The following is a 26394-nucleotide window of genomic DNA, read 5'->3' as shown; positions in this document are numbered from 1 at the left end:
CTTTGCTCTTTGGTTTTGATGCTGTTTTTAACCTTTAGAAGTTAAAGATTTGGCCTTTCTGTTACCTTGTTTGTCTCCTGGCTGTTTTTGGCCTCTAACTCTTGAGAGGCTTTCTGTCCCAATTTTATTTGGTGCTCTTACTGGTGTTGGAATATCTATCCAATTAGCTTGTCAAGGCAGTAGGGGCTGGTTTTAGGGGAATTGTAAATTCCCAACTTACAAATTGGGCCATCCTCTTCTCAAACACCAGTGTTTTTTTTTTTTTTTTTTTTTCTGCTTGTTTAAAATGCAGGCATATGTCAAATATCTTCTTAATGTGAAAAATGCTGCACATGATAGAATTTGAATATCTCTTTATAGCCATGTAAACGGAAGGAATGGATGATTTTGTTTATTGGTTTTCAGCAATACAAATTTCTTAATTATAGTGGAAGAGCAGAATATATTTGGTTGAACTGTAACAATGAACAGTGTCAGTGGGATAACAATTCCTTGATAAGTCTTACGATTATTTCATTAACAACTCATTTGTACTTGAAACCAGCAGAAGTATACTTATGTAAAAAATACTGATGAGGGAGCATGGGGCAGGCTGAGGACAAAGTACAGGCTAACATCCCCCCCACCTCCCCACCAGGTGGGATCTGTGTGATATTCCCCCAGACACTCCTGGCTACCCAAGAACCAAGGAAAGAGGTTTAAGTGCTTGCCCTGGTGATGTGGGAAACAAAGGCAAATGGAAAATTAAATTCCCTTACTGCCTACAGCCCATTGACAAGTTCTTGAAATAGGCAGTGACCTCCCTCTAGGAGCTCAGCTGCCTCAATGATGACACTTGGCTAGGGGCAAAAGGGACTTTTGGCTTAACATTATCCTGACCCCCAGGATCCTGTAAATCTACTTTAATCTATAAAAATTCATTTAGAAACTTCCCTTGTCTCGACTCGCCCAAGATATATGCTGGCAATCATACTCCAAGCTTATGGCCCCCTGATATATATCTGAAGGACCTCATGACTGAGGTTTTACTAAACAAACGGTGTTTTCCTAACAGCTAGCCTCTCAAAGTCCTGGAAATTTTGCTTCCAAAATACCTTAGAAGTGTACTCTATCCCTCACCCCCTCCCAACCTGAAGGTATATAATCAGTTACCCATCACAACCCAAGTGCAGCTCTTTCTGCTCACGGGTCCTGTCCCCATGCTTTAATAAAATCACCTTTTTGCATCAAAGACGTCTTCAAGAATTCTTTCTTGGCCGTCAGCTCTGAACCCCACTGTCACCCCAAAATACCATCAATATGAGTGTGAACTGTTGGTTTTTTCATTGCATAGATGCAGAAACAAATACAGAATAAAAAGTGTGGGGGTTACCTGGGTGGCTCAGTCAGTTGAGTGTCCAACTCTTGATTTTGGCTCAGGTCATGATCCCAGGGTCATGGGATCGAGCCCTGCATTGGGCTCCACTCTGAGTGTGGAGCCTGCTTGCTTGAAGTTCCCTCTCTCTCTCTCTCTCTCTCTCTCTCTCTCTCTCTCCCCCCCCTCCCGCCCCCCCCCACCCCTCTCCTGCTTGTGCGCTCTCTTTAAAAAAAAATAGAATAAAAAGTGTACCTGTATATGTATTTCTCTGTGTGTTTGTATTCATTTCCTGTGGCTGTTGTAATAAAGCACTATCAGCGTGGTGGTGTAAAACAACAGAAATTTATTCTTTTATAATTTTGGAGGCCAAAAGTCCAGGTGAGTTTTAGGGGCTAAAGTGCCAGCAAGGCAGTGGTTCCTCTGGAGACTAAGGACAATGAATTTCCCTGCCATTTCCTGCCTCTAGAACTGCATTTCTTACATTACTTACAAGGGGCATTTGGCCCCTTCTTCCAACTAATAGCATAGCACCTTTTCTCTCACTCTGCTCTCCTCTTTCTTCTTTTCTCTATCAAATCTTGACCCACCTGAGCAATCTGGGTTAGTCTCCTCATACCAAGAAACTTAATCACATCTTCAAAGTCTTTGCCATATAAGGCACCATTTACCAGATAGCAGGGATTAGAAAGAACATGGACATGTTGGGTGCAGGGTGCTTATTCAGCCTGTTGCCGTGAGCACATGCACTTGTGTGTGTCCGTTTAAAATTCTCTGTGTTCTCTGGGCTGGTCTATAAGCAGGTATACCCCAGAGGGAGTGAGCATACCCAGTCACCCAAAGTCTAGTTCTTGTGTCTAAATAAAGGGACTAGGCCTTTGGCTTTTTTTTTTTTTTTTTTTTTAAAGAAATGGCTGATTCTAGGGAGAAGCCTGGAATATCCTATTGTACCAGGAAGTAAAATGGTAATCATAAGATAATGGAGACATGTCAGTAAACCCCACAGAAGTCAGATAGAACTTCCGCTGGCCAAAACTTGGCAATCTGAGCATTGAAATAAATAATGAAAGTAGATTATAACCCACTGAATAAAATAGTAAATTCAGTCACTATTGATAAAAATAAATAAATTTATAGGTTGAAAGTTTGATGAAGAATGGAGTATTTACATACTTTGTAAGTATTTTTCAATAGCATACTTATTAATTACAAAGAGAGAAAATTGAAGTTGACAGTGGAGAAGCCTGGCAGATCAAAGTGAGTATGATTAAGTAGTGGGGCAGTTTAAAATTGCGTATCACTGGAGGATGCGAAGAGTAGAACAGCATCACTTCTGTGATATTCATGTCAAAGATGCCTAATCTGAATTTGATCATGAGGAAATGTAAAGACAAACCCAAGGTGAAGAACATTCTACAAAATAACTGGACTGTAATTTTCAAAAAGTGTCACAGTTTTGAAAATTAAGGAATATGATGTAATAGTGGGGTCTAAATAGCCAGTTCGAAGTTCTAAACTTCACTCTATGAGGACCTGGTTAGTCCATTTGTTAGTGGATCCCTGATTTAATTATTTAGGTCTTTCTTGGGCTGGTTACATTCTGCATAGAATACTCTTCACATCTGCCTGCCTGCAGGGTAAGGTCTAGGGTGCCAGCATTTCACAGGCTGGGTGCGAGAAGAAGTCTAAGCATCCTAACATCCAACAAACAAATCCCTGTTTCCACTATGGTATCTTGTATCAGTTGTGCCTTGTGTCCTCCCAGCCAGAGATGTTCTTAAAAAGTAGAGGTGGGGATCTGAGGATTTAAATGCTTGATAACCATTCTTTAGTACTAATCCTACTAGTTTTAACCACTCCTTTCCCCACCTTCCCTGTCCCCTTGGCCTTTAAGTACTGTGTGGTGTGACTTGGATTGGTTCTGTTCTCTTTTAACAGGACATAAGGTACCTGTCATCCTAAATAACTTCCTTTTTGCTCTTAGCACTTTCAGCCTTCCCTAGTGTAATAGTTGTCTAGGCTGCCATAATAAAGTACCTCAGAGTGGGTGGTATAGACAGCCAGAGAAAAAATTATTTTATCACAGATTTGGAGACTAGAAGTCTGAGATCAGATCTTCTGAAGCCTCCTCCTTGGCTTGCAGATGGCTGCCTTCTCCTTGTGTCTTCATATGGTCTTCCTTCTGTGTGTGTGTCTATGTTCTAATCTCCTCTTCTTTTTTTATTTTTAAAAAATTTTTTTTTTAACATTTATTTATTTTTGAGACAGAGAGAGACAGAGCATGAACGGGGGAGGGGCAGAGAGAGAGGGAAACACAGAATCGGAAGCAGGCTCCAGGCTCTGAGCCATCAGCCCAGAGCCCGACGCGGGGCTCAAACTCACGGACCGCGAGATCGTGACCTGAGCCGAAGTCGGACGCTTTAACCGACTGAGCCACCCAGGCGCCCCCCTAATCTCCTCTTCTTATAAGGACACCAGTCATATTGAATTAGAGCCTACCCTAATGACCTTATTTTAACTTAATTACCTTTTTAAAAATTGTCTCCAAATACAATCACATCTAAGGTGTTGAGGTTTAGGCCTTCAGCATGTGAATTTTCAGCCCATAACACCTATCTAAACATTGCCTTTTGCAGCATTAGCACTAAGCCCTGCCTGCACTTGTGATGGCATGCTTGGTGCCCTGTGTCCACAGGCCTGACTTCTGCTGGGCGATCGGAGTGGATGGGATTGACCAGGATCAAGTGTGAAGTATAAATGTTGGAACCAAGTGTTATGTTCTTAATGACTTATGAAATACTGTTTTTATGGCCTTTAATTTAGCCTTTAATCTTCTCTGGCTTAAAGCATTTTCTAATACTCAACTCTGACTGACTAGGAGGCTCTCACATCCTCTGAACACCATACTGAAATTGAAATGGTAATGAAATTAAGGAGCATACCATCCTCCTCCAACTCTTCTGTCAGCCCCTACTCCACTCTTCCTCTGGCCCCATCCCTCCCATCCCAAATTCAGTGACTTTTACTTCTGAAATTTGCTCACAGCTTTCTGCTTTGTCCTCTTAATTTTTTGCAGCTAGACAATTGGAAGAATTATTTTACATCAGTAGTGTTTTTCTTGTGTCTAATAGGTAATTATAGTCAGTAACATCTTGAGAGTTAGAAAATGTAAGTGAAAATTCTTTGCAAATCTGAAAAGCCATGTAAAATGTAAGATTGAGATTTTATTTGAATATTTAAGTGCAGGGTATGTTTTGGTAATCATGTCATTGTAATGTTACCGCAGGGGAGAGGTCTTTGTTATTCCTCCTTAATGTAGTAACTGCGAAGGAGGTACAGAAGTGTGAAGAATCTTTGTGCTTCAGAATTTGGGATAAATTTGAGTAACACTCTTTATCAATAGGGAGGCTAAAGTCCAAAGACTAAGCATTAGTGTGAGATTGAGTGGAAATTCCAGCTGGGAGTGAAGTCTGGATCATCTGACAGTCCATTTGCTAATGTTACTTCATACCCCCTACTTCAATGAGATTTATGTTTCTAAAGTGACTGTGATAAAATAAAAGAGCATATTTTATTCAATTAGTAATACAGAAGAAAAAAGTAGTACCAAATTATATGGGTCTCCCGTCAAGCTGCTTGTTTCAAATAGGATTTTTCAAAGACCCGCAAAAATTATTGTAGAGATGGGTATTGTAGAGATTTATAACCTTTGGCATGGGAAGAGAATATGTCTTTGGTTAAGAATAACTAATGTAAGTAAATGAATTTTATTTCACTAGGCAAGGTGGAAGAATGTTAATGCTTTGATTTAGGCCTGAATGTTAGGTTTTAGGCTCCCCCATAATTGTCATAGTATGGAGTGCTTTATCACAGTGAAAGCTTTTAGTGTATTTAACTCCTGGGTAAAACATCCCTTTAAAAAATGTTTCTCTTCTCTGAAGTCTGAAAATGCTTTGAGTACTGCTTTACTTGCAAGCTTTAGCACAGATGTGCTCTATGAACCAGTGTCAGCATCTCTTGGGAACCACCCCAGATCTGATTAATCTACATTTTAACAAGATTCCCAGGTGATTCATATATATAAGAAAGGATGAAAAACATTGGTCTAGAGCAATGGTTTACAAAATACAGTCCCTGGAGCACCAGCACTAATATTACATGCAAAATTGTTGGAAAATACAAATTCTCAGGCCACACATCCCAGACGTACTAAAATACAAACTCTGGGTGAATCTCCAAGTACATGTTTTAATAAATCATGTAGGTGATGCCAAGTCGTACTGAAGTTTGAGAGCCACTCTAGAGCAATGTGTTTCCAACAGTTTTGATCATGACTCATGGTGAGATACACATTTTACATCGTGATCTGATATACACACACCTGTGCATGTACACAAGTAATTTAGGAGTTATATAGAACAATGTTTAATCTTACTATGTGCTGTCATACTCTGGTATTTTCAATTTTATTCTCATATATATATGTGTGTGTACGTGTATAAACTTATATGAAAACCTGATCAAGCCACTAATGGGTCATGAGCCACACTTTAAAGAACCATGCTTTTGAGCAGGGTCTCTTCTTTTTTTGTTGTTATTTTCTTTTTTTAAAAATTATTTTATTTCATCATGATACGTACTCTTTAATCCCCATCACCTATTTTACCCACTCCTCCACCCCCTCCCCTCTGGTAGCATCAATTTATTCTCTATACTTAAGAGCTGCGCAAGGTCTTTTCTTCAGTGCCACAACCCCTTTTGACAATCTGGTAATGCTATGTACCTCTTGTCAAAATAATGCTTTTTAAGTACATACAGTAACATACATGGATCTACAGTAGAACCAGTTATATTGTTTAATACATATGTTTAATGATTTATGTTTAACAAAATATTAAACAAATTTGTGATATGGTAATACATTTCTTTATTCATAATTAAATTTAGTGGTGATTCTAGTAACTACTATCATTTCAAGGATGAGTATGAATTATATTTTTAAGATATCTGCAGTAACTGTTATATGATGTGAAAATGGCTGTGATTTCTACTGGTGCCAAAGTTACAGCTACTGATAATAATTCTATGGTTAGTTGCATATATTCATATTTGAAAAAAAAAAGCTAAATTTCAGTTTAAGGTAAGTGAAAATAAAGATGTAAGTGTTGTTGTTTTATTTTTTTACCATTTAACTTCAGACCTCCAGAATTCTATTGATATGGAACTGAGGCTTAGAAACCTTGCTCAAGAGAAATGTTCCTTAGAGAACAGTTTTCAGGCTTTAAATTGAAACTCTATGCCGAAACATTATCTTCCTATAATTTCTTAAAACTGGTGCTTTATTGATGGCATCTTTTCTAGCACCATAGTAATGGATTTTGCCTTTAGAATTTTCTTTTTTGTTGTTTTACTGAGACCTTGGGAAGTCACCTGGAAGCCCAAATCCAAGCTATTGATAATGTTCCTTCTCTAGTTTTTCCATATCTCAGTATATGCATGCATTTGCTCAGGTCAGATTCCTGGGAGTCCTTCCCTGAGTCATGGGTTCTGCATTCAGGATTTGAATCTGGATTCCACAATTTACTAGCTTTATAACCTTGGACAACTTACTTACCCACTCATTGCCTCTTTCTCTAACTATGAGACTTGGATGATAGTAGTGCCCATCTCCTACAGTTATCCTGAGTATTAAATGAGATATTAATGTATTGCATTAATGTAACCAAGTCCAAGGTGGTTCTGCTGGCCACACAGTAGACCAGAGAGTCAAGGGCAAGATGTTGGGGGATGTAAGCAATTTTGTTCAGAAAGCCAGCAATCCAGTGGTGGACTAGGATTATTGTCCCAAAGAACCATCTCTCCAAGCATGAGATTTGAGTTTCTTCTATGTTAGGAAGAGGGGGAAGCAGTACAGAGTTGGAGTCTAAAGGTGACTGATGTTTGTAGACATCTGAGGAAGGTCATGTAACTTTTGTCCTTGGTCAGTTAATCTTTACATATAGGAATCTGGTCATGTCATTCTTATAAATCTTAAACATAGTATAGTCATTTTTGTACATACTTCCTTATTTCCTTGGGTGAGGTAGATTTTGGATGGAAAATAGTTTTTTCAAATCTTGCTATAACATGCCTGTGTGCAGGGCTAAGCAGAAGTTTCTAAGCTATATGCCACAGTACTAAGGGAAATAGTAATAAGGAGTCAGACAAGCTAAGTTTCTCCCTGCTGCATTAGACAATAATGTGCCTGGACTAAGTGGTTAGTAAATATTACTCATTGCAATTATCCCTGAAATCACCCTTTCTCTCATTTCTTAAATCCAATTTATCAGAAAATTCATGTAGATCCTTCCTACAAAGTATATTTCAAATTCATCTACTTCTGCCTATTTTCATTGCCATCATTCTACTCTAAGTTTCCATACTCTCTAACTTGGACTCTTAACTGGTATTTGCTTCCTCTTAACTCATTTCAATCCATTTACCCCATAACAATCATATGATCTTTTAAAAGTTTAAATGGATGATCTTTTTTAAAAAAATTTATATACTTTGAGAGAGAGAGAGAGAGAGAGCGAGCGAGCATGAACAGGGAGGGGCAGAGAGAGAGAGAGAAAGAAAGAATTCTAAGCAGGCTCCAAACTATCAGTGTGGAACCCAACACAGGTCTCGTACTCACGAACTGTGAGATCATGTCCTGAGCCCAACTCAAGAGTTGGACGCTTAACCAACTGAGCCACCCAGGCGCCCCTAAATGAATGATCTTTTAAATGGGTTAGTGAGTCACCATATATTTCAAACCCTTCCCTGGCTTCTCATCAGACCTTTCCTTGACCTACACATCATGTGTGTTTGGCTCCTGTCTCCTCTCCTTACTTTCTGCTGTGTTATTTTCTTGGTCAGTCTCTAAAGTTTCCCATTTACCCACTATTCTGTGGCCATGTTGGCTTTTCAATCATTTGAGTAGCCTAATCCTTTCCTGCTATAAGGCCTCCTGCTATATGACCCTCTCTCTGCTTAGATGGGGGAGTCTGTTCTTCCCTGGCTCTCATCCTTCTCATTTCTACAAGTATTAGTTACTCAGAGACCCTTCCTTAACCGCTCTACCATGATACCTAGGGCATCACATTCCTCTTTTACCAGTCTGAAGCTCCCTAAACACATCAAAACATTGATATTTCCTCTCTGCTGGGGAAAAGGTTAATCAACGGCTTGTGAATATCAAGCACATAACTCCCAAGAGGAGTATACACCTTTACCAAAAAGATAAATTTTACACAGTTGAACATTAAGTGATTGTAGAGCTATTTTAAGAAATAAATTGTTTCCTCAAACTTGTACAAACTAGCTCTTTGATATTGGTAGGAAAGAACAAAGAGAGGCCTACCTGTTGAACTTGTCTGCAGTAGGGTGATGGAGTTAATCATAACCCCATCATGGGCCTTCTCACTACTGTCAATCATTTCTGCTCCAAGGAATATAATAGAAGTCATAAAATTTCCCTCTATGAAGTAGCTGTTTGGTTGCTGATAAAACTCTCTGTGCTTCTGTCTCCTACAGTGAACGGTTATGTTTGCTGCTCAGACATGAGAAAAGAAGATATCTCATAATTAGAGGGTAGAAACCAGGGAGGGCAGTATCTGGATTTTGGTTGATTTTTGGGTTCAGGGTAAAGTGGCAGAAGAATGGCTCCCTGATTGAACTAGGCTAGATTTCTCTGTGTTTTACAATTTCTATCTTGTTACTTATTTTAAATTAATACTAGGCCAGAGAAGGGAGGGAGGCATGCCTGAGTTTTGGCAGTTGCCTAAAGCAGCCAGGAGGAAGGCCATAGGAATTTAGAATCATGATGTGAACCCACTTTCACAGTCACCTTTGTAGCTTATCTTTCAAATAGGGGACTTTATGGAATTCCAGAGAACACTGGGACAGATGCTTAAATTTAGGAGAGTTAGTATAAATGGGATGAGTGGCACTTATACTCTGTGCCCCCTGTTTGGCTGAATGGTGTTTCTGATTACATAAAAAATAAGGTCTTTTTGGGGAAAGACTTCTTTATGTTAGCATATTTTAGTAGAACCCATACACAAATATTCCTGCTGTGTGCTATAGGTATTGATAATCATTTGGAACATGACACATCTAAAAATAAAATACAGTTTGCTAATTGCAGAAAAGTAACATAAGTTTAATTTAAAAAATTCTGCCAACCCACAGATAACATCATACTCAATGGTGAAAAGCTAAAAGCTTTTTCTCTCTAAGGCTAGGAACAAGACAAGGATGTTAACTCTTGGCCACTTTTATTCAACATAGTGCTGGAAGTCTTAGCTGCAGCAGTTAATCAAGAGAAAGAAATAAAAGGTATCCACATTGGTAAGGAAGAAATAAAACTGTTGCTATATGCAGATAACATTATATTATATATAGAAAAATTAAAACGTCCACTAAAAAACTATTAGAACTGATAAATGAATTTGGTAAAGTTGCAGAATACAAAATTAATATACAGAAACCTGTTGGATTTCTATATACTAATAATGAACTAGCAGAAAGAGAAATTAGGAAAACAGTCCCATTTACAACTGTATCAAAAAGAGTAAAATACCTAGGAATACATTTAACCAAGAAGGTGAAAGACCTGTACTCTGAAAACTGTAAGACATTGATGAAAGAACTTGAAGCTGACACAAATAAGTGGAAAGATATACTAAGTTTATGGACTGGAAGAATTAATGTTAAAATGTACATATTAATCCAAAACAGTCTACAGATTCAGTGCAATCCCTATCAAAATGACAGTAGTATTTTTCCCACAACTAGAACAAACAGTTGTAAAATTTATATGGAACTGTAAAGGACCCTGAATGGCCAACGTATTCTTGAGAAAGAAGCACAAAGTTGTAAGTATCACAATCTCACATTTCAAACTATACTGCAAAGCTATAGTACTCAAAACAATATGGTCCTGGCAACAAAAATAGACACATAGATCAATTGAACAGGACAGATAGCCAAGAAATAACCCCATACAGGGGCGCCTGGGTGGCTCATTCGGTTGAGCATCCAACTTTGGCTCAGGTCATGATCTCGCGGTGTGTGAGTTCGAGCCCTGCGTCGGGCTGTGTGCTGACAGCTCAGAGCCTGGAGCCTGCTTCAGATTCTGTGTCTCTCTCTCTCTCTACCCCTCCCCTGCTCATGCTCTGTCTCTCTCTGTCTCAAAAATAAATAAAAACATTAAAAAAAATTAAAAAAAAAAAAGAAATAACCCCATACTTATATGGTCAATAACTATGACAAAGAAGGCAAGAATATACATTGGGAAAAGACAGTATCTTTAGTAAAGAGTTAGACAGCAGCATGTAAAAGAATGAAACCGGACCACTTTCTTACACCATGCACCAAAAATAAACTCAAAATAGATTAAAGACCAAAATGTGGGATGCCTGGGTGGCTCAGTCAGTTGAGCATCTGACTCTTGATTTCAGCTCAGGTCATGATCCCAGGGTCATGGGATCAAGGCCTGTGTCAAAGCTCCATGCTCAGTGTGGAGTTCAAAATTCTCTCTCCCTGTGCCCTCTCCCTAGCTTGTACTCCTCTCTCTCTCTCTCTCTCTAAAATAAAAAAAAATAATAATAAAAATAATAAGGACAAAATTCAAAAAACCTACTTGAATGTGAGAGGACATTTGCAAATGATATATCTGATAAGGTGTTAACATCCAAAATATATAAAGAACTCCTACAACTCAACTCCAAACAAAACCATAAATAATTGATTAAAAATTAGACAGAGGACCCGAATAGACATTTTTCCAAAGAAGACATACAGATGGCAAGAGACATGTGAAAAGATGGTCAACATCCCTAATCATCAGAGAAATGTAAATTAAAATCACAGTGAGATATCACCTCACATAGAATGGCTAATGACTATTATCAAAAAGACAAGAAATAACAGTTGTTAGGATGTGGAGAAAAGGGAACCCTCATGCACTATTGGTGGGAATGTAAATTGGTACAGCTATGTGGAAAATAGTATGGAAATTCCTCAAAAAATTAAAAATAGAAGTATCATATGATCCAGTAATTCTACTTCTGGAAGAAAAAAAGAAAACATTAATTTGAAAAGATGTATGCACTCCTATGTGTATTGCAGTGTTTTTCTAATATCCAAGATACAGAAGCAACCCAAGTGCCCATCCACAGATGAATGAATTAATGTGATGTGGTATACATATATGTGTGTGTGTACATATACATATATATGTGTGTACACACATATATACACACGTGTGTGTATATATATATATATATATATATATATATATATGTATGTATAAATGGAATAAAACTCAGCCATAAAAAAAGACTGAAAGCTTGCCTTTTATGATACTATGGATGGGCACCTAGAGGGTATTTTGCTAAGTGAAATAAGTCAGATGGAAAAAGACAATACCATGTGATTTCACTTATAAGTAGAATCTAAAGAAACAAAACCAGTGAACAAACAAAAACGTACCCAGAATAGAGATGAATGCGGAGAACATAAATGCAGAGAACAAACTGGTGGTTGCTAGGGGGTTGGAGGATGGGAGGATGGGCTAAATAGGTGAAAGGGATTAAGAGGTACAAACTTAATTATACAAACTTAAGGTACAAACTTAATTATAAAGTAAGTCATGGGGATGAATAGTATAGTATAGGGAATATAGTCAGTCATATTGTAATAACTTTGTATGGTAGCAGATGGTAACTATAATTTTCGGGGTGAGAGTTTTGTATCACTCTGTTGTATACCTGAAACTAATATAATGTTGTATGTCAACTGTACTTCAATTTAAAAAAATAGGGGCACCTGGTTGGTTAAGTGTACAACTTTGGCTCAGGTCATGATCTCGGGGTTTGTGAGTTCAAGCCCTGTGTTGGGCTCTGTGTTGACAGCTCAGAGCTGGGAGCCTGTTTGGATTCTGTGTCTCCTTCTCTCTCTGCCCCTCCCCTGCCTGCACTCTGTCTCTCTCTCAAAAATAAATAAACATTAAAAAAATTTTTTAAACAAGTATTGTACCATAATTCTGCCCCCTCCATCAAGCCAAAGTTTTCATAAATTTCTTATTCCCCATAGATGTATGTTTATTTTTCTATACAATTGTAATCTTTCAGTGATCATTTTGTATTTTGATTTTTGTTGTATTATATTTTTTATGTTTCATTTTTAATGGCCATGTAGCATTCTGTCAAGAAGATATTTCATTATTGCTTAACCATTCTCTTGTGGTTGGTTTGTTTTATGATGTATTTTTTATATGTTTTTAATGATAACTTTTTTTTTTGTTTTAATTTTGCAGGCAGAGACATTTGTTTGGGTTAACAATGCATCGTCTCATTCCCAGAGTGTTGCCAAGGCCAAATATGAATTTTTATTTGGCATATCTAAAGAGAAACCTCCAGATACTAGTAAGTGTTTCCCTACCCTTTTCCTTTAGGTAACAGATGTGAAGTGCTACAGAGATTTCAGATGTTAAAAGCTGAGATTTTTTCAACCAAGAACTGATCTGAAATTACCCAGAACAAACTACAAGAATCACATCCTGCATTTTTAACTTTTATATCTTAGAAACATTGTTTTGATGAATAAAGTGAACAAATTTCAAAAAGGTAGGAAGGCAGTAATGAAGGTGGAGAAGTACTCAATCAGTACATGATAAAGAGGATATGAGTTGTCTTGGGAATTAGCTAAGAAAGGGATATTGCATTTGGTTAGGAGCCTGGGTGTGGAGCTAGACTTCCGAAGTTTGAATTCTGGCCTTATAACTTATGAGATGTATGACCTTGAGTAAGTTATCTAATCTGCTTGTGCCTCAGTGTTTTCATCTATAAAATGGGACTATACATGTTGTAAATAAGATAGTATACATGTCTCAGAATTCTTTTGGGGGTTTTAAGTAAATTGGCGAATGTAAAGATCTCAGAGCCACGTTTGGCATGTAACGAGTGTTATAAAAGTGTTTGCTAATGTTATTGTTTATTGTAATCATCATCATCATCATACCATATTTGAAGTTGAGATTTAGAAGTACAGTCATGACTTTCCTCAATTCTATCACTGTCTGACACTGATTTTTGTTTTGGGTAGTCAAGGTATCTGACCTAATGTAGCTGTTGTTCAGTTGAAAAAATCAAATAATACCTGCTTTTTTGACTTAAATGTTAGATAAGATTATGTAATGGACCCCGATAATATTTGGGGATAGCAAGAATGCAGTGTATATGCAACCATGTAATAATTTCTTTTACCTAATGGTGCATATTTATTAGATATAGCAATAGTTGAGGACTCTTGATGAAGAATAAAACAGCTAGGTTATTTTTAAAAAATCATTCTGCTTTTGGGGCGCCTGGGTGGCTCAGTCGGTTGAGCGTCCGACTTCAGCTCAGGTCACGATCTCACGGTCCGTGAGTTCGAGCCCCACGTCGGGCTCTGGGCTGATGGCTCAGAGCCTGGAGCCTGCTTCCGATTCTGTGTCTCCCTCTCTCTCTGACCCTCCCCCGTTCATGCTCTGTCTCTCTCAGTCTCAAAAATAAATAAACGTTAAAAAAAAAATTAAAAAAAAATCATTCTGCTTTAAAAAAATTTTTTTTAATGTTTATTTATTTTTGAGAGACAGAGCATGAGCAGGGGAGGGACAGACACAGAATCTGAAGGAGGCTCCAGGCTCTGTGCTGACAGCTCATGGGACCAGAACTCATGAATTGTGAGATCATGACCTGAGTTGAAGTTGGATGCTTAACTGACTGAGCCACGCAGGTGCCCCAAAAATCATTCTGCTTTTATTATAGTGCCCCGATTTGTTATTTATCATTCAGCGTAAATACCTAACTATTCTGGGCTTGAGTTTTAGGGCACTTACTCATCTATTCATTATTTCTCAGACAGGGTATACTGATTTACCCAAGACTATTTAAAACTCCTTGGCATAGCCTTTGCATGTCACATTGTGATTTTGTGCTGATTAGAGGTGTTTTTTTATTTTTCTTTCAGAAAAAGTATTTTTACTTTACTATGTAGAGATAGTATCAAATGTCTGCATAGTTCTCTGACTTGGTGGGTGAGTTTGGTTATTCCTTACTCCTAGGTTTTGAGTAGTATTCTCTGTATACCTGAGTCAAATCAAAATGACATTTTAAACCTGTTTTTATTTGCCTTGGTAAAAACAGTTAGTATTATTTGTGTCTGGTGTGATGTTATTCTGCAGATGTGAAAGTATGCATGTATTTATTGAGTAAATATGTTTAAATAACAGTCATGTGTAGTTATCTGTACTGGGCACTGTGAGGGTGCAAAAAAGTAAAGACATAGTTCTTTCCCTTTAGGAGCTTATTCTTTGGTCAGAGAGAAACATATCTGTAAGTGATTGGTGGGGGGGGGATGATCATTTTCAGCTGTGACTTCATGGAGAGTTAGAAGTTGAACTTTTTCATAAAGAATGACTAGTGTTCTGATTAGTAAGGTTTTAGGGGAGGGCATTTCAGATTGAGGGAATGGAATGAGCCAAAGGTATGGTGGCAGAAAATAAAAATTGTTTCATGGACAGGAAGGAGATTAGCCTGGTTGGTTTTAAATTTAGAAAGATAATCGTTTAAATGGGGGGCAAAATCATTTGGGCCTAAGGCAGGATAGAGTTTGCATTTTATCCAGGTGTGCAGAGAGGAAGTGGCAAATCAAGATGAATTGATCTGGAAATTGGAACAGAGCAGCAGAAGCTATCGGTTACAATAGGAGGGTTGTAAAATGCAAGTTTATATTGACTTGGAAAGTATTCTTTTCATATCTTTACAAAGAAATTATAGCATATTTTTTTCATTTCAAAAACACTGTTGAAGTTTCTTTACATAGACTAGTCATTTGTCATCAAAACACTGCCCAAATTCAGACGACTGTAGAGTTAAGGTAGTAGAGAGAATAGGACAGTGTTTCTATTTGAATTTGATTGATAGACATATCTCTTCCCACAAAGGTTTTTTTTTTTTCCATTAAAAAAGAAAAAAAGTAAATTAAATAAGTGACTTAACCTAGGTGCTCCAGAAGCAGCCTGCTGGAGAAATGGATGCATCCCCAGTAATACTCAGGAGGCATCACCTGACAGGTGGTACCCTAGTAATGACATAATCAGATCAGGTAAGGTCCCGTGGTTCGTGATCCTCTGTGAGGCCCAAGGAAAATGTCACTGCTACAGGGAGAGAAGGTTTAGACTTTGTCATTGAGCAGCAACTTAACATGAGTTGTTGGTAGGAGGTTCTAGGGGAAACAAGTCAAGATTATTTGCAAACTATAGCTTATTGCAGGGATTTTGAATCAGTGGCAAGGCTTAGAATGTTGGATGGGGTACAGGAGAACATGTGAATGGTGGAAGAATCTCTTGGCATGGAATTAAGATCTAGATTCTCATTATCTGTTTATCACTATAGTGAAAAGAAAGAAGTGACTGTTTCCTTAATTTCTGTGTTCCCTCTGCTTTCTGGGAGCTGCAGCTTTCAGGAGCTTCTCAAGGGCTAAAGCAGTAGTTGGTAGTTGTTGAGAGGCTCTGGCTATGTGTGATGTCAGTTGTGCTGTTACTTAATGAGGCTGTGAGCCACCAGAGATAGGTTGCCCGCTTCCATTCTAGTCAGCTATTAGAATATGTGTAGAGCTGCATTGAACTTCAAAGAGATAAAAAGAGATATCACAGGGGCTGCACTTGGGGCTAACCATAAGGCCTGTATTAATTAGCAGTTGAGTGACAGTGCCTTTCAGACTTTCTACTTCCCACACCTTTCCTCTTTAGGTTACTGCTTAGATGACCAGTATGGCTTTTCTAAACTAGTCAGATAAAGTACACTTTAACAGGAGAGTGGCTTCAATTTGGGAAAGTATGTTTTTTGAAGTGTTCATAAGACAGTATCAGATGGCCAACATTAGTTAGTCTCTGATTTGGTCAAAATCTGGGAGGGAAAAATGTTTGAGAAATTCTTTGAAGAAGATTAAGATTCTGTTCCTCAACTTTTAGGCAGAACAGGTGACTTATAGAAGTGCATGAGAAAGTAAAGGGGCCTGTGGGATGCCTTCTAAGAAGGGGAATCAACTTATATGACTCTTACAAATTGACAGAATCTCACTCCTGTGTTCTTTATGTTTTTTCACCCTGTATTCTTTATTGATTTGTAAACTTTTTAAGGTAAGTAGGTAAAGAAATGTGCTTCAGAAATACTAACGAACTTACCCAAGGGGAGTTTAGATGCTTTAGAATGAGGTAGAGGTCAGGGAGGAGGTAAGGGGGCAGGGGATTTATACACTAATTTTCCAGAGCTCTGAGGGTGGGAAAAAGTCAACTCATGTGGAACTGAAATCCAAGCCTGCAGCACTGATGGGCTAGAGATTCAAGTGTATCTTCACATGCTATCTAGAAATTGACATAAAACTGGTGTTGGACATGTTGACCTTAAAAGTAAAAAAGCCAGTTATTTTACTAGCAAAATCAGTTTATTCAGCAATAGCAGAGGAATTGCAATTTGGGACATGCAAACTATGGCAAAACATAAGCAAGTTCCAAGATCAAAGGAAAGGAACATTATAGAGAAAAAGAGGAAAATGGGAGGGGCTGCTTTCAACAAAAGTTTGTTGGAGGAAAGCAAGAGTTTAGGGTGGTAACAGTTTCTCGTTGGGTGAGTTGTGGTATTATTGGCTGAGCTTATTGCTGGCCAAGTAGAAATTCTTCCTTTCTGCTGCTGGAATCATAAAGTAGGTTTCTTCCTGTAGCGAAAGCACAATACTGCTCTTCATGCTGGGGTCTGCAGTTGACCAGTGGTAGGGCACGAGAACTTCCCTTCTGGCCTGCCCACTCCATTTTAAATGAGGCTTTCTTCAGTTTTCAGTTTCACAGACTGGAGAAACTCCACAAATTATTGCTGGAGTATGCAAAACTACTCTGAGGGATTGTCCCACAGCTCAGGACAAAGAAAACCCCCATGTTAATAAATCAGTAATCCATAATATTGATCAACTCACAATAAAATGGCATAAATAGCAAAAAAGAAGGAGCTTCCATGGAAGGGGGGGGGGAATCAACATTCACAACAAATAGGGAATCAAGACCCAAAGAACTAGAGACAGTAGAATATTCTGAAATTGTAAAATTGGCTTGTTTAAAAGATAAAAGAAGGAAAAGAAACCATTATGATGAAGGGAAAGTGTGAAGCAGGGACATGCATATTTGAGCAAGAAACAAATATAACTTACAGAAAATAAAAAATACAGATAGTGGAATAAAAACCCCCACAGTGCTTGGTTAAGTGTACATATTTAGGTTTACATTTGGTAGGGACTGATGAACTCTTTTTTGATCCTTGCTTATCATATGTTATCTGTAGAGAAGTGAAAAGAAGGGGGGAGGAAAGAGCTTCTGTAATTCCAAACAATATGTTCTAATTTTGGTAAAGTTTACTTCTGATTTTTTGTTTGTTTGTTTGTAAGTTCCATACCCAAGAGTACATAGATGTTTCTTCTTGTTTCTTCCTCGTTCACTGAATATATTACTCTGTAGCAGACATTGTTCTAGGTCTTGGGAATAGTAGTGAACAGAACTAAAATCCACATTTAACAAACCGTTTAACAGAAAGATTGTTCTGGGGTACCTGGGTAGATCAGTTGGTTAAGTGTCCGACTTTGGCTCAGATCATAGTCTCAAGGTTAGTGAATTTGAGCCCCATGCTGGGCTCTGGGCTGACAGCTCAGAGCATGGAGCTTGCTTTGGATTTTGTGACTCCCTCTCTCTCTGCCCCTTTCCTGCTCATGCTCTGTCTCTTTCTCTGTCAAAAATAAATAAACATTTAAAAAAAAAAAGTAAGATTGTTCCTATTCAGATTCTCCTCTGGGTACATTAATGTTCATCTTTCACAACCTCTTCAGCATTGAGTATTATCTCAAACAAAACACTGTACCAAATTTAATAGAGGAAAATGGACATAACTAGCTTTTACTCCTTCAGATGTAGGCATTTATTTTTTATTTTAAATAGGAAATTTAAGTTCTTATTACCAAAATGATATGTGTGTATAATCTGAAAAATATAACTTTTAACAAATTATACGTGGCCAAAAAACAAGAGTCATCTTCTTTGCCACTCTCCATTCCCTCTCTTAGGGGCACATTGTTAGTACTATTCTCTAAATCTTTCTCTCTCCAAACCGTGAACCTGACTCTTCTTCCTCTGAGTGAGGATCCCACAACATTCTCTCTCCCAGTTCTTCCCTGTGGTAGTGATTGCTATCTTGACTGATTATTGCTTTTTTCTCCTACCCTTTTTTTCCTTTCACTTTTTGGAAAAGCTTTTACTGTAGTTGCCTCATAGATAATATGCTAACATCTGTATTATAGTTTATTCATCCCCCCCCCATACCAAAAGTTGTGTTTTTATTGTTTACTTGGTTACAGCTATGGTTTTTAAATATTAGTATTTGAAACTGTGTTTCGTAAGCCATGGATTCTAAATAGTCATCTCATGACATTCTTCTGTAAGATAAGAATGTGGTGCCTCTGCATCTCCCCTCCAGCTGCCCTTCTCCAGGCTGAGCCTCCATCTGTCTCACCTTTACTTTTATAAGACTTATGGCATTTACATTCTGTTCTGAAACTAGGACACAATCTTTTGTGTTTTTACTATAGGTTGACTCTAAAAATTTAAAATCCAGCACCAGCATTTACGGAATGTAGAGTCCAGGTAGTGTAGTTGGACCTGATGTAAAACGCAAGTAGATCCTGTGTCTGTAACGTGCTGTTCATGGTTGTACAGCTAACCAGAGCAGAGAGGAGAAAAAAGTGAGGGGAGGGGCCAGCAGGTTGTTATAATTTACTGATCAATTGTTATGTCTTCACTTTATCACTAGGTGTAACTGGATTATTATTATTATTTTTGAACATTGATAAAACCTTATTATCCAATGTAAAGAAGGTTTAAAAGGTAGGAGTTTCCAGTTTAGTTGTTCCAGTGTGCAAGGTATTAACAAGGACATAGATGTTCCCATCACTTCCCTTTGCCATCTGCAACCTGTTGGCATTCGTCCAAGACATGTCCCCTCATGTTATCAAGATGGCTGCTGTAATGCCAGCCACAAATTCTCATACAAGTATGTCCAAAAGAAAATAAGCTTCTTCTCACCTCTCTCTCTCTTTTTCAACTTTAATTTAAATCCAAGTTAGTTAACATAAAGTGTAATAATGTTTTCAAGAATGTAATTTAGTGATACATCACTTACATATAACACCCAGTGCTCATCCCAACCAGTGTACTCCTAATCTTCCTTGCCTATTAATAGGATTATTTGTAACAAGCAATTCATTATCACCGTGAACACATCCTTCTTAGAACCTTCTGACAAACTTGTTCTAATTTTTGCTAAAAGTTTTCTATGCCTTTATACAGCTGTTCTCCTTAGATTTTTTTTTAATGTTTATTTATTTTTGAGAGAGACAGAGACAAAGCTTGAGCGGGGGAGGGGCAGAGAGAGAGGGAGACACAGAACCCAAAACAGGCTCCAGACTCTGAGCTGTCAGCACAGAGCCCGATGTGGGGCTCAAACTCACGGACCATGAGATCATGACCTGAGCCCAAGTCGGATGCTCAACCGACAGAGCCACCCAGGCGCCCCTGTTCTCCTTAGATTTTAAAAGAATTGTTTATATTGTATTCTTGATTAGATGTACTGCTTTTTGGATTGCATGTTTCATTCTTGGAATGCTTTTTTTTTTTTTTTTTTTTTTGACTGGAGTCTGTCCTTTACCCTTTAGTAATACTTTTGGAGAGGTTCTGGGATTGGTAAAATTCCTAAAGCTTTGTATGTCAGAAAATGACTATTTTGTATTTATGCTTTGTTGCTTTTTTCCACAGAATTAAACTCTAGGTTCACGTTATTTCCTTTCAGAAGTCTGATGTTACTGCTTCCCTTTCTGTTGGATCCATTGGTGCCGTGGCCACTCTGATGCTTGCTCCTTTTTGTCACCTGCTGTTTCTCTCTGGACACTTTCTCTCTGCCCTCTGACATGTCAGGAGGCATGAATCATTGTATTTTCTGCATGGTACTTGTTGAGCCTTTCCGGTCATATCTTTCTGTAGCTTTGGGACCATTTGTTCTATTATTTTTAAATTATTCCCTTTCCACTTTTTAAATGGTTTTTACTTTGAAATTCCTACTAGATGGCTGTTGGTTCACTTGGATTTGATTAATCATCAATGTCTCTTAATTTTTCTTTCCTATTTAAAAAATTAAAAAAAAATTTTTAATGTTTATTTACTTTTGAGAGAGATACAGAGTATGATTGGGGGAGGAGCAGAGAAAGAGGAAGACACAGAATCTGAAGCAGGTTCCAGGCTCTGACCTGTCAGCACAGAGCCCGACGTGGGGCTTGAACTCATTGACCACAAGATCATGACCTGAGCTGAAGTTGGATGCTTAACCAACTGAGCCACCCAGGCACCCCTCTTCTATTTTAAAATATGTAATTAAAAGCTTTCTAATAAAAGATTCACTTTGATAATTATACTTATAATTTCAAAAGTTCTTTCCCATTCTCTGACACTCAGGTTTCCCTGCAATCTGTTCTTTTGTGTATGCATTATTATGTTGAATCTCTAAAGAATTAATTAGAGTTGTTTTTCCAAGATTACCTTCTGTTTCTGGAATTTCTACTTCATCCAGGGTTAGTTCTATTTTATTAAATCTTGGAACTTCTCTTGGAAGCCACTGTTTTTCCTCAAATGTCTGTTGGAGTTGTTTTTCCCCATTCATATGCACGAATGAAAGACTGAGTTCCCAAATATAGATAGCTAGAATTTCTCTGTATGTGTGGAGTGCATCCCCAGCAGGCCTCTTCCTTGAGGAGGAGGGAGGGCTGATAGAGAAAGGCTGAGAAGAATCTTGGTGAGCTGAGATTTATGGACTGGTATAGGGGTACATGGGTGAGCTAGGTGCTTTTGATGTCAACAAGCTTCTAGGTAGGGAGAATGGTGGAAGAGGGGACAAAATGGGAAGCTGCTTTGTAGGTAATTCTTCAGTTAATCACAGTGACATCTGTTCTGCTTCCCATTCTGGGTGTGGACACCTGTCAACCCTGGACGTTTAGCTTCTCTGTGGTTTTACCATTAGGGTAACAAAAGCCTTCTGGATTAGTTCTTGGTTGTGATTTCTGCTTTATTTTCTCTATGATTATAACCCTATCCCTTTTAGTCTGACAAACTCATTAAAATCTCTGGCTTAATAATGTTCCTCTTTTTCTAAACATTGTTAACAAATTTGTTTTGAAATTTGTCATTTATTTTTAAGGTTTATTTATTTTTGAGAGAGAGAGAGCGAGAGGGTGTGCGAGTAAGTGGGGGAGGGGCAGAGAGAAAGAGGGAGAAAGAGAGAGTCTCAAGCAGGCTCCATGCTGTCAATACAGAGCCCAATGCAGGGCTTGAACCAACAAACTATGAGATCATGACCTGAGCTGAAACCGTGTTGGATGTTTAACTGACTGAGCGACCCAGGTGCCCCTTAAATTTGTCATTTTAATGGGACTTAGAAAAGGAGAGGAGGCAAACTTGTGTCCTTATCTATCATAGTAACCCAGAAATATGAATAACTCTTTTTTTCTCTAGTTTTATTGATATATACAATTGGCAGATAACATTGTATAGGTTTAAGGTATCCAATGTGATGACTTGATAAGTATGTATATTGTGAAGTGATTACCACATTAAGTTTAGTTAACACATCTATCACCTCACATAGTTTCTTTCTTTTTCTTTTCTTTCTTTCTTTCTTTCTTTCTTTCTTTCTTTCTTTCTTTCTTTCTTTCTTTCTTTCTTTCGTGAACACATTTAAGATATACTCTGTAAGCAGATTTTAAGTTTAGTTAACACATCTATCACCTCACATAGTTTCTTTCTTTTTCTTTTCTTTCTTTCTTTCTTTCTTTCTTTCTTTCTTTCTTTCTTTCTTTCTTTCTTTCGTGAACACATTTAAGATATACTCTGTAAGCAGATTTCAAGTATGCAATACCATATTGTTAACTATAGTCAGTAAGCTGTACATTACATCCCACAACTTACTTAGTTTTTGATTGGAAGTTTTTGGCCTTTGACCAACATCTCCCCATTCCCTACCCCTTTGCCCCTGGTAACCACCAGTCTACTCTGTTCCTTTGTGTTGACTTTTTTAGATTCCACATAAAAGTGTGATCATGTGGTACTTGTCTCTGTCTGACTTGCCTCACTTAGCATAATGCTGTTAAGGTCCATCCATGTTGTTGCAAGTGGCAGATTTCCTTCCTTCTCATGACTGAAAAATATTCCATTGTATATACCACATTTTCTTTATCAGTTTATTTGTTGATGAACAGTTAAGTTCTTTCCATGTTTTGGCTACAGTGAATTCTGTAGTGAGCATGGGGGTGTAGATATCTTGAGATACTTATTTCATTTCCTTTGGATATATACTCAGAAGTGGTATTGATTTTTAAAAGCCTTATTGAGATGTAGCTTATAATGCCACATAATTAATCCATTTAAAGTATAAACTTCAGTGGTTTTCAGTATGTTCAGAGAGTTGAGTTGTGCATGTATCACCACAGTTAATTTAGAATATTTTGATCACCCTAAAAAGAAAAGACTATATGCCTTAGCAGTCACTCTGTATCCCCCTTCATACTTCAGTAGGCGATCATTGAATTATTTTTTGTCTCTGTGGATTTACTTATTCTAGACACTTCATGTAACTGAAATCATATAATATGTGGTCTTTTATGATTAGCTTTTTTTTCACTTATTGTATTGTTTTCATCCATGCTGTAGCCTCACTACTTCATTCCATAATAAATTGCAGAATATTTTATTATATGAAAAGGAACATTTTATTTATTCATTTGATGTATATTTGGGTTGTTTCTACTTTGGGGCTATTATGAATAATGGTTTTATGAACATTTGGGTATAGGTTTTTGTATGGATGTATACTTTCATTTCTTTTGGGTATGTACCAGAAGCAGAATTGCTGGATCATATGGTGATTCTATGTTAAACCTTTTGAGGAACTTCTAAATTTTTTCCACAGTGGTTGCACCATTTTGTATTCCCATCAGCTGTGTACAAGGGTTCCAATTTCTCCACATTCTTGCCAACACTTGTTATTACCTTTTTATTATAACCATGCTAGTGGATGTGAGGTAGAATCTCACTGTGGTTTTGTTTTCAATTTCGTCAGTGACTAATGATGTTGATCATCTTTTCATGTGCTTAGTGGCTTATTTATATCTCCTTTGGGGAAATGTCTATTCAGATCCTTTGCCTAGTTTTTAATTGGTTTATCTTATTATGATTAGGTTTTAAGAGTTGTTTGTATATTCTGTATACAGGTCCCTTTTCAGAGATATTATTTGCAAATATTTTCTCCCATTGTGTGGGTTGTCTTTACTTTCCTGATAGTATCATTTGCAGCGCAAAATTTTAAAGTTTTTATCAAGTCCAGTTTATCAATTCTTTTGTTGCTTGTGCTTTTGATATTTAAGAACCTTGTGCCTAATCCAAGGTCAAGAAGATGTATTGCTAATATTGTTTTTTAAGTTTTATAGTTCTGACCCTTAGATTTAGGTCTGTGATCCATTTTGAATTATTTTTTTGCTTATGGTGTGAGAATGAAGCTGAATAACTCTTAATGATAGAATGTATTGGGTAAATGTAGAGCGTCTTACTGATTTGTGTTGACACTGCCCCATATACATAGAATTCCTGGTGAGCAACATGCAAACAAAGTAGCACTGCAGCCTAACCTTATTCATGTTCCTATCTAATCTTTGCATCTGGCTTTAGGACCCAGGAAAGCTAGGAGACATTGTTTTCAGAAAAATGTGGGTTGGTTTAGAAAACCACAATTATACAAAGTAACTGATGACAAATCTAATTCTAGGGTCTTCAGTTGTATTATTGTTCTTGTCTTCATCACAGATACAAGTTGGTTTATAATTTTATGCTTAGTCCTTTAGTAAATCCTCTATCTTTGGCACATTTTATTTAGTTTGCTCCTTCCTTTCCACTTTCCAGCTTCCTTCCTACCCATGATGAAAAGCAGAGAAATGATTTTACAGTATAATACACAACTATATATTAGACTGACTCACCATTCCTTGGTCCTTCTTAAGTTGGCAAGATGTCCAGATGTCCTATTATTTTAGCTATCTCACAGACTGTGCTTGATAGGCAGTAGTTTTTAATGGTCTGGGTTTTTTTTGTTTGTTTGTTTTTGTTTTTTTTTTTAGTTTTATTTTTAATTTATTTTTATTTTAAATATAATTTATTGTCAAATTGGTTTCCATACAACATCCTGTGCTCATGCCAACAGGTGCCCTTCTCAATGCCCATCACCCACTTTCCCCTCTCCCCCACCCCCCCATCAACCCTCAGTTTGTTCTCAGTATTTTAGAGTCTCTCGTTGTTTGCCTCCCTCCCTCTCTGTAAATTTTATTCTCCCTTCCCCTCCCCGATGGTTCTCTGTTAAGTTTCTCAGGATCCACATATGAGTGAAAACATGTGGTAACCGTCTTTCTCTGCCTGACTTATTTCACTTAGCATAACACTCTCCACTTCCATCCACGTTGCTACAAATGGCCAGATTTCATTCTTTCTCATTGTTAAGTAGTATTCCATTGTATACATAAACCACATCTTCTTTACCCATTCATCAGTTGATGGACGTTTAGACTCTTTCCATAATTTGGCTGTTGTTGAAAGTGGTGCTATAAACATTGGGGTACAAATGCCCCTATGCATCAGCACTCCTGTATCCCTTGGGTAAATTCCTAGCAGTGCTATTGCTGGGTCATAGGGTAGATCTATTTTTAATTTTTTGAGGAACCTCCACACTGTTTTCCAGAGCAGCTGCACCAGTTTGCATTCCCACCAACAGTGCAAGAGGGTTCTCGTTTTCCACATCCTCTCCAGCATCCATAGTCTCCTGATTTGTTCATTTTAGCCACTCTGACTGGTGTGAGGTGGTATCTCAGTGTGGTTTTGATTTGTATTTCCCTGATGAGGAGTGACATTGAGCATCTTTCCATGTGTCTATTGGCCATCTGGTTGTCTTCTTTAGAAAATTGTCCATTCATGTCTTCTGCCCATTTCTTCACTGGATTATTTGTTTCTCAGGTGCAGAGTTTGGTGAGTTCTTTATATATTTTGGATACTAGCCCTTTGTCTGATAGGTCATTTGCAAATATCTTTTCCCATTCCATCTGTTGCCTTTTAGTTTTGTTGATTTCTTTCCTTTGTAGTGCAGAAGCTTTTTATCTTGATGAGGTCCCAATAGTTCATTTTGTTTTTAATTCCCTTGCCTTTGGAGACGTGTCAAGTAAGAAATTGCTGTGGCTGAGGTCATAGAGGTTTTTCCTGCTTTCTCCTCTAGGGTTTTGATGGTTTCCTGTTTCACATTCAGGTCCTTTATCCATTTTGAGTTTATTTTTTGTGAATGGTGTAAGAAGTGGTCTAGTTTCATTCTTCTGCATGTTGCTGTCCAGTTCTCCCAGCACCATTTATTAAAGAGACTGTCTTTTTTCCATTGGATACTCTTTCCTGCTTTGTGAAAGATTAATTGGCCATACATTTGTGGGCCCAGTTCTGGGGTCTCAATTCTATTCCATTGGTCTATGTGTCTGTTTTTGTGCCAATACCATGCTGTCTTGATGATTACAGTTTTGTATAGAGGTTAAAGTCTGGGATTGTGATGCCTCCCACTTTGGTCTCCTTCTTCAATATTACTTTGGCTATTCGGGGTCTTTTGTGGTTCCTTACAAATTTTAGGATTACTTGTTCTAGCTTTCAGAAGAATGCTGGTGCAGTTTTGATTGGGATTGCATTGAATGTGTAGATTGCTTTCGGTAGTATTAACACTTTAACAATATTTATTCTTCCAATCCATGAGCATGCAATGTTTTTCCATTTCTTTGTATCTTCTTCAATTTCCTTCATAAGCTTTCTATAGTTT

General features: G+C 37.7%; 1 protein-coding gene across 3 annotated transcripts in view; it reads left to right on the top strand.

The window, feature by feature from the left end:
- PSD3 (pleckstrin and Sec7 domain containing 3) overlaps window positions 1–26394 on the top strand; it is a 734808-nt gene that overhangs the window by 216237 nt on the left and 492177 nt on the right. For all 3 annotated transcript variants that reach the window (XM_042983313.1, XM_042983312.1, XM_042983314.1), the window contains one exon: window positions 12699–12807. In XM_042983313.1, coding sequence (XP_042839247.1) covers window positions 12699–12807 — 109 coding nt within the window. The remainder of the gene's footprint in view (window positions 1–12698; window positions 12808–26394) is intronic.

The sequence above is a fragment of the Panthera tigris genome, chromosome B1 (assembly GCF_018350195.1).
Source record: "Panthera tigris isolate Pti1 chromosome B1, P.tigris_Pti1_mat1.1, whole genome shotgun sequence".
Lineage (NCBI taxonomy): Eukaryota > Metazoa > Chordata > Mammalia > Carnivora > Felidae > Panthera > Panthera tigris.
This window is presented reverse-complemented; position numbering and strand designations above follow the sequence as displayed.